Genomic DNA, 11837 nt, shown 5'->3' with positions numbered 1-11837 from the left:
GGAATGCCTGTGGAGGACTAATACATCCCTCTCCATCTCCTAAGGGCTCAGAATAGTCTTCCAGCACCCATATGTCCAGAGTCCTTTTTATTTTAAAACAATATGAACATTCTCTGGCCTTTTGCCTGTGGAGGACTAATGCATCCCTCTCCATCTCCTAAGGGCTCAGAATAGTCTTCCAGCACCCATATGTCCAGAACCCTTTTTATTTTAAAACAATACGAACATTCTCTGGCCTTGTAGCTTTTGTCAGCAGTTTTGTGACCTCACTCTTCCTCTATTTTGCTTTCCATCCTTCCTTCTCCTGTGTTCCTTCTTACCTGTTTTTTTTCTCCTCCTCCCATCTAGAGCTCAACTGTTCATGTTTTCTCCCTGTCCCCAGACAGTGAGGGTTTGTAGGCCATAAATTTCTTCTCTCTCCACTCAGGCTTTTCCACTGGAAGACATGGAGCATGTGTCTAACAAGGATGATGTGAAAACTTCCCTTAGGAAAGTGGTCAAAGAGGTGAGAAGTGGATAGTGCATGTTAATGAGTGGCTGGGGAGATCCCACTGGGGATGTGCCTGGAGAGCAGAGGAAGCTTAAACCATGGGATGTAGGTGAGATTACTTGGAGAGAAACTCAGCGTGAGAAGTCCATGGTATCTAGTAGCCATTCTCTATCTACCCATACTGGGGATGTGCCTGGAGAGCAGAGGAAGCTTAAACCATGGGCTGTGGGTGAGATTACTTGGAGAGAAACTCAGTGTGAGAAGTCCATGGTATCCAGTAGCCATTCTCTATCTACCCACGAAATAGGATATATTCATAGGAATAGAGTTTTACCACGAAGAACAGATTTCAAGAGGGACCTGAAATGTGTTTCCCCACACTGAGGGAAAGGGCCTGATCCATGGAGCAGTGCACCTTTTCATACAGGTTTGTTTTCTTTCTGCCCTTCCCAGACGTCTCACGAGATGATGATGCAGTGTGTGTCCAGGGTTGTCTCACATCCGCTGCACGGTGAGTCCTGTCCCTCTGCCTGGCAGCCCCTCTAGGCTGAGGATCACCCCAAAACCCTGTGCACTCACACACCTCTCCATCATATGAGACTGATGCTCATGTTGGCCTTCAGGGTCTAACCCAGCCAAGCAATGAGGTGCTCTCTTCCCTTTCATCCAAGAGCTTGTCCTAGAGATCCTATTAAGATGAGGGCCAGTAGCAGCCTTCCAGTGCCTAAAGGGGCTCCAAGAGAGCTGCAGAGGGACTTGGGACAAGGGCCTGGAGGGACAGGACAAAGGGAATGGTTTTTCACTGCCAGAGGGCAGGGACAGATGGGATATTGGGAAGGAATTCCTCCCTGTGAGGTGCTGAGACACTGGCACAGGTTGCCCAGAGCAGCTGTGGCTGCTCCATCCCTGGGAGTGTTCCAGGCCAGGTTGGACAGGGCTTAGAGCAACCTGGGCTGGTGGAAGGTGTCCCTGCCCATGGCATGGGATTTGGAAAAAGATGATCTATAAGGTCACTTCCAATCCAAACCTGTCTATGATTCTATGAAATCCTTTCTGTCACTTATAGGCTCAGGGAAGGCACCAGTTTGTAATGAGTCTTGCAGTGGTGAGGACCACTGAGAGGAGCTGGAGGTGCTGTGAGTTGAGGGAAGGGAGAGCAGAAGGGTCATGTTTCATTTTCCTTCACATCCATTGCACCCCAAACTGGATTTGTTTCTTTGTCAGCTCTGTGTTTCTTTCCTCCTAGTGATCTCCATGCGCTGCATGGTCCAGTTCGTAGGCCGAGAAGTCAAATACAGGTGAGTGGCTGCAGCTCTGAAGGGTTTGGACATACAGAAGTGCAAATCTGGGAGTCAGAGTGCCAGGTGCTCCTATACCATGGGAAGTACAGCAACCCAGGAAGGTTTGGGAGACCAAAAAGTGAATCTGAGCTGTGATTAGAGGGTGGGTGACTGCAGGGTGAAGGGACATGGGAAGCTGGGGCTTTGTCCCTAGTGTGCCTCTGTTCCACCTGGTGCCCATGGGGTTTTGGTGGCTGTAACACACCTTGCTGATCACATAGTGAGTCTCCTACCTTTTGGCTTTAGGTGTTAATGGAAAGGGATGTCAGCAGGGAGGCAGGATGGATAACACAAAGCCTTGCTGCAGCCCTGCTAGTATGCAGAGTTTTTCCAAGCTCTTTTCAGGAATACCTCCCTCCCTGCAGGGCAAAACTGCATGTGCAGCCACATGAAGGCATGTTAGCTAACCCACAACAACCAGCACAAGTTTCCAGAGGCAGGACAGGGTTCTTGGGCTGAGAATCAACCTTATCAAACCATATTATGTGCTGTGGTTGCAGCACATGTGTCTACTCACACAAAGCCAAGCAGAGCTCTTGTACCTTCAGCATTGAACAGTTTTCAGCACGTTGAGTGTTGTCCCAGGTGTTATTGCAGACTGGCAGAGTGCAGACATGACCTTCCTTCCCTCAAACCTTCCTGTTTTGAGGAGAATAAGCAGGACAGAGCTGTCTACTGCTGGAATGATGACTGGGGGAGACACTGCTGTGGCTGGGGGCTGCAGAATGCAGGTGGAGCTGCATGGGCCAGAGATGGAACAACTCCTGCACACTTACAGCTCTTTTCCTTTCTTGGCAGTGGTGTGTTCAGTGCCATTGGCAGGATATTTAAGGAAGAAGGGATCCTGGGATTCTTTGTGTACGTGAGTTGTTTAAATACCTTCTCCCACAGTCCAGAGGCACTGATGGCTCTCCTGGCTGCTCTGCCAACCTCAGCTACTCATACTGAGCTGAAACCTTGTCTGACCAGGACTCTCACATCACTCCCATGAGCACAGATGCAATCTGTGCCTTTGACAGTGTTCCAGTTTGACCATTAAGTTTGCCCCAGATGTTATCTTCAATCAAACCTTCAGAGCCCATAGGAAACCTGTACTTTTTCTTACCTTTCTTTTTCCCCTTGATGCTTCTTTGTGTTTCAGTGAAGGGCCATTTAAAGCATTTGTTTGTGCAACAGGCACCAAGATCAAGTGCAACAATAAGATCCCTTGTTGAAATGAAAACCAGGGCCTGGATAAGAAGCACATTCCTCTGCAGAGCACCGTGGGTGCTTGTAATGAGCTGGTGGTTCATGCTGGCAGCAGGTTTGCCTGTGTGGTGGGAGTATAATCTGCCCCAGCTCAGCAGTGTCACTGCCTGGACTGGGAGGAGCTGAAAGGTGCTTCCAGCTGCTTCCAGAGCGTGGCAAATTGGTGGCATCACTGAAATGGGAGTCGAGTGGACACCTTTTTGCTTGAATCCTTAATTAATGCTTTGTGCCTTTCTTTTTCATGTCTACATAAAAGCAGAACCACCTCTGCTCATGGTGGGGAGAGAAATCACTTTGTTATGTCAATAACAGTAAAGAAATTTTGGGAGGGGTTTTCAGGCCTGATGCCTTTGGCTCCTGCCATGACAAAATTTGGGCCTTCAGATGAAACATGAATTCATCAGGAAGAGGGAAGCAATCACAGGGGGTCTTGCCCTGTCCTTCCCCAAGGGGAAAGGTGCAGAGACCCCATCAATTAAGTCACTGCATCTTCCTCTGCAGCCCACAGCTCTGCTGAGCTGTGCAGCTCCCAGTCTCCTCCATTAAATACAGGTTCCTCTGGGGTTGTCCCTGTGTGTGGGGCTGCCCACAACCCTCCACCTCCCCAGGAAGTAATATGAAAGAAGGCACCACATTCCCTTCCATCCACATAAAATAAACACCGTTGGTAGCCTAATTAAACTTAATAGTTCACAGGAAAGGCTTTAACACAACCCCAAATGTCTCAGGAGGGCTCTGAAGTTCTACATGCTCTATAACCCTGTGAGGAAATCTCACTGCTGTGAGGGGAGCACAAACTGCATCTGAGGGACCAAACTGCTGGTTTTCTCCTCTCAGCTTTCCTGATGCAATCCCAACACATTCACTCCCTTAAAATCCTTGCAGTGCCCTTGTTTCTTGTGGCCTTACAACCTCTACACAGCAATAACAGCAGCACATGCTCTCTGGAAGTGTGCCTGGCTAGAGATAAAGACTTCTCAGGGGATGGATTTATCTCCCTTCCCCTCATATCTGCAGCAGGCTCCTGCCAGGCCAGAAAGGTGTTCCCTGAGCTCCAAAACTGCTGTGCATGGCCAGCTCAAAGGTGGCTTGTCCCAGCTCCTTGGCACTGGGATTTCTCCCTCTGGGTCACATCCCTGTACATCATGCAGGATTCCTCATCTGCCTGCTGCTGTGCCAGCTTTTCATCAGCTTTCAAAAATATTCCTAGTCCAGATCTTGGACATCTCACCAGGTGTGAGAATTGTGGCACTCGCTTTATTATGTCAATAATAGTAAAGGCAGCTCTGAAATTTCAGGAGAGGATTTCAGGCCTGATGCCTTTACCTTGTTGGGTTTTATTAGTCCCTTTCTGCAGCTTTCTCAGAACCCTGGTCTCCAGCATCCCATAAGCTCAGGGCCAGCATCTGTCCTGAGTTTGGAGGGGAGAGAGGATTGGGATCCTTTTTGCAAGTGGAACAAATGATCCAATTCTCTATCAACACATGGGTGAGGTTTTCCTTATGTGGCTGCCTGCTGCTTCTGGACTTTATTAAGCTCCCATTGTATCTGCAGCAGCTCAGGAGCTTCAGACCTGACTTTGAGTTAAGAGAAAGGATGTTTTTTACAAAGGCTGAAAGCTAAAGCAAAGCAGACCATCTCTTTGGGACCAGAGAGCTTTGATTCCTTTGTCCTGTCTGCTGCTCTCATGTATCACATCTTTGAAGCCAGCAGATCTTCTGTTGAAGACTTCTGCTGTGCTTGGCCCCTGAGACCTCAGCTGCACCCCCAGAGCTGCCAAGGCCTTGACAATACACAGGTTTTCTCCAAAAAGTGCAAACCCTGACACCAACTGAGCACAGCACACTGGATCAGAGTCCCAATTGCTGCTCTGCTGCTGCAGCTAAGACAGCAGGAAACAAAATGACCCCCTGCTCCAAAGAGACAGTGTTGTGTTTGGGAAGAAATGAAGGCTCAGACTAGTGTGCTTGGAGGTGGCTCTTTGGTGGCTCTCACTTGTGTGGGTCTCCACAGCCTCATTTTCAGAAGAACTGACCATATCTGCTGGTGAAACACAGGTTTAACACACACTTGGATCCTTTTGCAGTACAACAACTCCTGCAAAAGCAGGAAACCCTTTGCATGGTGCCTGCACCAGTGCAACAGATGCTGCTGGAGCACCAACAAACTGGAGAAACCCTCTGGGGTGTGTTTTGTTAGTGGTTTTAGTGCCATTATCTGCAGAAGTTGGGGCTGCTGGTGCTGTTGGAGTTTCAGTGTGTCAGTGGGAGGAATAAGCCAAAGAACTGTGCTCCTGGGGGCAACAGGGACTGGGAAAAATCAGAGGGACGTGAGTGCTGCCCCCAGTTAATCCCACGTTGCAGTAGAGCAGGTTGAGCAGGAACAACCCCCCCTCATTTCAATTTCTAAAAGGAGGGAGTTTCCACAAGGAGATGAACTTCTCACTTTGCATCTGAAAAATCATCTGCAAAATGAGCTTAATTGAAACCACTTCATCTGTGTCTCCTTTGGGTTTCTGAGCAGGAGGGATTTGGGATAGAATAAAGGGACTTGAGTCATACCCAAACAACAGATCCCAAACTTCCCACTCCAGAACATCCCCAGCCTGTGCAGCACGTGGAGTACCATATTTGAAGGTTGGGAGAGCTCTTACCTGAACTCTCTCCTCCCAGAGTAAAGATGCATTTTGGGGAGTGGAGTTCCTACATGCTGGTGGAGGGAAGAAGGGCTGGGCACCTGGGAAGGTGGCATTGGGACCCTCCTGCACCTCACACCTCTCCTTTTGCCATTGCAGTGGGTTAGTCCCTCACATCCTGGGGGATGTCATCTTCCTCTGGTGCTGCAACCTCTTGGCTCACTTCATCAACACCTATGCAGTGGACGATAACGTGAGTGGAAGTGCCCAAGGGAGGGTTTGGGGGTCTGTACCAAGCACCTGCAGTTGGAAGGAGTTACTGGGAAGTGGGGCCTAATTTAATACAGATGCTGGGCTTGGGGTATGTCCCTGTGGGAGTGCTGAGGGGGCTGTGTTGGATCAGGGCTGTGCTTCACCTGCAGTTTGGGGCATCAGATTTGACAGCAAATGCCTTCCCAGATTCTCAGCTGTGATGCATGTGGTCACTGCTGCTTTCTGCCTTGTTCCTCTTATTCCCCATGCCCTTTGCCTCAGGCTCAGGGGGATGTCACATAATGCCAGTGACAGCCTGGTGTCACCACCCTCCTCCACAACACCTTTGGTTTCTCTTTGCAGTTCAGCCAAGCATCAGTGATCCGGAGCTACACGAAGTTTGTGATGGGGGTATGTAGCCAACTGCAACATCCTTTCTCCTCTCACTGCCACCTGTGGGGTGAGGGCTCATGCTCTGGGGGCAGAGACTGGTCTGTGTATTCAAACAAGGATAACTTTGCTAACATGCAAAGGCTGGAAATGGCCTTTTTGACATGGTGAGCATGAGAGAGGCTACTGGTTTTCTGTGCTTTCAGATTGCTGTGAGCATGCTGACGTACCCATTCCTTCTTGTGGGAGATCTCATGGCAGTGAACAACTGTGGGTATGTCTGTCACACTGAGATCTAAAGCTTTCCCTTCCTTTCTTACAGCCCCTTGTTGTCTGAAACTGCTGCTAACGACCGTAAAGCTTTCATACAGCACCATAAACTCTGTGGCACCTCGCAGAGTTGGCTCGTTTCCTGTCCCAGGTTGCTTATAATTTTAGATCAGAGGGCACATACACGAGCAGCAGCAAAGCTCAAGTGGAGAGAAATAGGGAGAGTCGTGGTGGTGTGGTCCAATCTGAGCTAGTCTGGGGGCAGAAGGGATCTGGAGAGCAGCACGAGGGAAGCAAAGCTCTTACTGCAGTGATGGGTGCAGGACCAAATCTGCCTTCCCAGTCCCACTGCTGCAAATCTGCATTCATGCTCATGGGATGGGGGTGGGATCCAAGGCTCTGGTGTCATGTTTTCCCTATATCTGCTGGCTCTTGAAGGTGTAGATAGAGTCCTGGACTCTTAATGTCTCCAGGTGACACTCCTTGTTTGCACACTGCAGGGGTAATTAAATTACATGATCTGGTGCATTGTAAATAACGAGCTGGTCGTTTGGCTGCCAGCCTGGTGCAGACACTGTTTCTGTGTCCTCACTTAGACTTAGTGCTGCTCTTGTGTTACCTGTGTGGATAATGTGACATCCACCTCAGCTGTTCCTTGTTGCCATGCAGGTTGCGTGCTGGGCTCCCTCCCTACGCTCCTGCCTTTGCATCCTGGATCCACTGCTGGAGGTATCTCAGTGCTCAGGTGAGGGAGTGGGGCACACACTGGGCTTTGGGCTCTGCTTCTTCCCAAGGCCACCAGCATTCCCCAAAAGTGCCTGTGTTGCGTCCTCGATGTGCTGTGTAACCTGTTTCTATCCCCCTAATGCTGGCACTGGTACCAGGCATGGCAGTGCTGCTCTGCCCATTGCATGCCCTGAGCTTGCAGCCTGCAAACTTTTTACACACAGCAAAATGTCTCTGCCCCTCTCCATCCTTCATCCCTGGAGGAACTCCAGCACCCACAGGGCTGAAACTGACTTTCTCCTCCATAGCAGCCCGGGGTGCCCAGGCCTTGCAGTCCTGCTGTGGGCATGAGTCAGTCCCTGCTAAACCAGCTGCAGTTCGTGCCTGGCTCTCCAGCTGCCCTGACCCTGTGCTCTCCTCTCCAGGGACAGCTGTTCCGTGGCTCCAGCCTGTTGTTCCGCAGGGCTCCAATCCCTGCTGCCTCCTTCCCCATCGACTGAGTCCTTGGCAGGGAGAGCTGATGAACTTGGACTCCTCAAGAAACCCCAAGCTTGTTTCGATATATGTCTATTTTTATTTTCCAATCCAAAGTCCATGGTGCCAGAACAAGACACCTCCTCTCCAGCAAGGCCAGCACTAGGCTGGCTTCTGGACATCAGGCTCCAGCTGGACCAAAGCTCCATCCTCATGGCTGTCTCGACTGGGATGTGTAGCAGAGTGAGCAGAAGGGCATTATCTTGTCTCTTTGGTCCAGGCTGTAGCTCTGGAGTCACTGGGAAATTCCAGGAATCCAGAAAATACCCAGGTACTAAAGGAGCCAGCCCTGAGATACAGGGACAAAAGACTGCTTTGTTCTGCCTGAGCTGAGAAGCAGCAGGAGATCCAAGGTCACCTGGCTGGGAAGGTTACACCAGGTGACTAACCTCCTGCCTCATCTCGCCTGGAGAGGACATGCCTGTGTGTGGCAGGTAGCTCATCCTGAGCAGGATCAGCCTGGGATCCATATTTAAGGTTTGAGGGTACCTGGGAGCAACTTCACCTCCCATGGGCACGAAAGGAAAATTACAGGATCAAAACAGCAAAGGGAAACAGAGTCTCACTACAAAGAACAGCAGAGTCCCAAAGAGACAGGTACGGCTCAGCTCAGGGCAGCGCTGGGACACGGGGACAGCACCTGGGGAGGGATGTGCACTGCCTGTGTCACTGCTTGGGAAGGATTTTAGCTGTGGGATGGGCTGTATTAGGAGCTGCTGGATGTGGGCTGGGCAGGCAGCCTGCACACACCTCTCAGAGGAGATGGCTGCTGGGTAGGACTGGCCTGAGTGCATTGATGAGCATCTCCCAGCCAGGAGCCCTGCAGGGCTCCCAAACCTTGGCATCCCCTTCACTGATGGACACATCCCCTGGGATGCTGATAGCTGCACACAGGGCTGCCCTGCAGCAGGGGCACGTGGTCCAGTGCTGTCTGGAACAAAGGAATAACCCCTGAGCTGGCCAAAGGCTCACGAGGTGTCAGGGTCGAGGGCTCGTAGCTCATGTGTAGCAGAGCTCAGCAGTGGCAGCAGGGCAAGATCTGTGCTCAGCTCCCCAGACAAGAGATTTTTTTTGCACCAGTCTGTGTTGTGACAGCAGCCAGGCAGATTCCCCCCCCATTCTGGTTCCCCACGAAGCAGTCTTTTGCGCAGAGGTGATGCTGCACTCCCTGGAAGGTTTTGGGGTGCTTGAGCAGGTTCCTGTGTGGTGCTGCAGCAGCAGTTGGGGTCACATCTCATTTTGATCCTTTGGGAGACCCAACCTGCCATCACACAGGTTTTTTCCTCCACCAGACAGGGTCGATCCACACCTCCCAGCCAGGGCTTGCAGGACAGTGTGGTGGTACATGCTGGGACTGGCAGTCCCCACCCAGCTCCCTTCGGTGTTGTGAAGTCGGTCCTGTCCTCCCTCCCTCCCTCCCTGTTTGTGTTACAGTAACAGAAGTTAAATAATGCATGGCCCTGTTCCCTAACACCAGAGATGATTTTAAAGAGGATTTAACCATGCTGCAAAAATACAGCTATAAAACAACTTCTGGGTGTTTCCTTTTTTTTTTTTTAAAAGTGTGATTTTTTTTTTCTCTGCATAACAGGCCCCTTCAACTCACAGAGCTTTCAGTTTAAGACACTTCCTTTGTTTTTTCCCCAAAGCAGGGGCTAAACCAGCTGTTAGAAACTCAGATTCCTCCTGGTTTTCCTCACCTCCATGAAAGGTGGGCAGGTTTAGACTGGGCAAACTGCATTGGGTGCCCCTGGAGTGAGGGTGGAGGCAGCAGCAGGTTTGGCTGCTTGAAATAGCCAACGTGAAGGTAGGTTTGGGGAGTTCAAATTGACCCTGAGCCTTCTGGAAGGAATGTTGGAGACCTTTAGCTGCTGTCAGACTTGTCAGGTGAGCTCAGCTGCTCCATCTCTCCTCACACAGCTCACAGGATTCTTCCCTTTAAGCCTTTTGTTGTGGTAGCTGTTTTCTGGCCTGCCCCAACACCATCTCCCGGATCACCCTCCAAATTAAGGCCACTTTCTGCTGGTCACATGCCTGCCAAGCCTCCTGCAGCCTGTGCACAGCCTGGCTGCAGCCACTGCAATGACAAGTGCTATTTCCTTTCCTTTGAGGAATTTACTTAAGGAATTTTCCTACATCTGCACCAGAGTAAGCATCTTGGCAGCAATTTTTTTTCCCCCCCTAGTTCACCAGGACCCACAAACTTTGCTGAAAACACAACACTCGAATATAATTTCTGGTCAATTTAAATGAAAAACAGGTTTCAGAGCTTTCAAATGAAGGGGTGGAGGAGGAGGTTTGGGCCTGGAGCCTGGGATGGAGCCAGGGATTTCTCCCACTAGCATTCCCCTATCTGCCCAGGAAACAAACTTGTGTTTAAATATTGACTCTCCTGCAGAAAACTGGGATGGGTGGGGATCGCTGCTGTTCCGTGCCTGAGTGGTTTATCAGCCTTCAGTGGAAAACAGAGATTGCTGGGACTTTGGCCTCATCTGCTCCCAGCTGCCTGGGGGAGAAGGGAGGCAGCGGCGGCAGCCGGGAGAGGGAATCTCAGGTCAAGGCTGGTCTGTCTCTCCGCAGGGCTTGGATGCTTGGGTCTGGCAGGATCTGGGAAGCAATGAGATGCTGGTACAGCCTTCGTGCCTAGGGAAGTGCAGCTGAGCTCAGAGCAACCGCATCGTCCTCCCCTTTCCCTGCAAACCCATCCTGCTACGGACCCTTCGGTTCAATCCAAACCCTCTCCCATGTGGAGCTGGGAGAGAAGCATCCCAGGAAGCCTCTCCCAGTGCTGTGTGGTGCCTGTCACCCTGGTGTCTGGCCAGGGGGAGGGTCAGGGGCTGCCAAACCCCCCAGCTGCCATGGAGGGCCCCGTCTTGTGGCCGTGCATGAGGAAGTGCCCTGCAGCACAGCTGCCCGTGATAAGGCTGTTTGCACTGTTCTCCTGCAGCGCTGAGCTCCACGTAGGTAAATAATGCCTTTAAAAAAATTACATATATAAAATAATAACCCTTGAGGAGGAGATCCTGCCGCCGGGGTGGTGGGAACGGCTGGTGCCAGGAAATGCGGAGGGTGGGGACTTGGATCAGACCCAGCACCAGCAGCACAGTGGCCAAGGAGCTGTCCCCTCTCTTCATGTCCTTGGTGGGAGTGGGGTGGCCCCATCCCCTGGGATGGCTTTCACCCAAAATGAGGTTATGGAGGAGCTAAGTCCTGCTGGATTCTTCCCCCCTGGAGAAGAGAAATCCCAGCTGGAAACAAGGAGAAGAAGCCATGAAGGCACGGGGGGAAAGCTCATCGCAGTGGCCTGACCTGCCACGCTGGCAGTGCCAGCTCCGTCCGTCGCTGGTGGCTGGTAAGAGGATGGGGAAGAGAGTGGGGAAGTTGCTTTCCATGCTCCCCCTTACCTGCTGTGAGCCTTTCCTGCCGGGAAACTCCCTCAAATCCCCCCCGGGCTGAGTGCCACGTGCTCTCCCGGGCTGGCAGCGCTCGGTGGGGGGAGCTGGTGATGCTTTATCCCACCTGGGGGAAGAGGTGGCAGCACGGGGTCAGCCAAGACAGCCACCGTAGCCCCTGCACAGCTCCCTTGGCTCTTGCACAGCGCTGGGCCCCCCATCCTGGGGGAGAAGCAGGAGGCCCAGCGAGCTGGGGATGGGGGAAAACTCAGCTCTAAATTCAGCTCTAAATTCAGCTCTCTCCCCCTGCTGTGAGCCGACGGCTGGGCCGGCCGGGGCGAGGGGCCACATGGTTGTTCGAGGCTCTGACCCTTGCTGCAAACATGTGAATCCTCTCATCTCTGGGAATGGAGTTTCTCCCTTAAAAGCCGCCTGCGCTCTGCGGCTCTTGTCAAGCTGCCAGAGGAGGCCGGAGCAGCGTCACATGCCGCAAAGTTTTACAAGGCGAGAGAGCGTCTGGGGAGAGGGACGGGAGAGGGGACAGACGCACGCACGCGGAG

The 11837-nt window shown here is 51.7% G+C and overlaps 1 protein-coding gene across 1 annotated transcript in view; it reads left to right on the top strand.

Moving 5' to 3' along the window:
* Positions 1-7851, top strand: part of LOC103797967 (mitochondrial carrier homolog 1-like) — a 9558-nt gene extending 1707 nt beyond the window's left edge. Inside the window, exons 3-11 of the mRNA XM_009070207.1 lie at positions 428-505; positions 944-1001; positions 1737-1788; positions 2629-2688; positions 5873-5966; positions 6329-6376; positions 6562-6629; positions 7295-7370; positions 7777-7851. Of these exons, the coding sequence (XP_009068455.1) occupies positions 428-505; positions 944-1001; positions 1737-1788; positions 2629-2688; positions 5873-5966; positions 6329-6376; positions 6562-6629; positions 7295-7370; positions 7777-7851 (609 nt within the window). The remainder of the gene's footprint in view (positions 1-427; positions 506-943; positions 1002-1736; positions 1789-2628; positions 2689-5872; positions 5967-6328; positions 6377-6561; positions 6630-7294; positions 7371-7776) is intronic.
* The last annotated feature ends 3986 nt before the right edge of the window (positions 7852-11837 follow it).

The sequence above is a fragment of the Acanthisitta chloris genome, unplaced genomic scaffold (genome assembly GCF_000695815.1).
Source record: "Acanthisitta chloris isolate BGI_N310 unplaced genomic scaffold, ASM69581v1 scaffold18472, whole genome shotgun sequence".
Classification (NCBI taxonomy): domain Eukaryota; kingdom Metazoa; phylum Chordata; class Aves; order Passeriformes; family Acanthisittidae; genus Acanthisitta; species Acanthisitta chloris.
The sequence above is the reverse complement of the archived record's forward strand: the minus strand, read 5'-3'. Positions and strand labels throughout refer to the sequence as shown.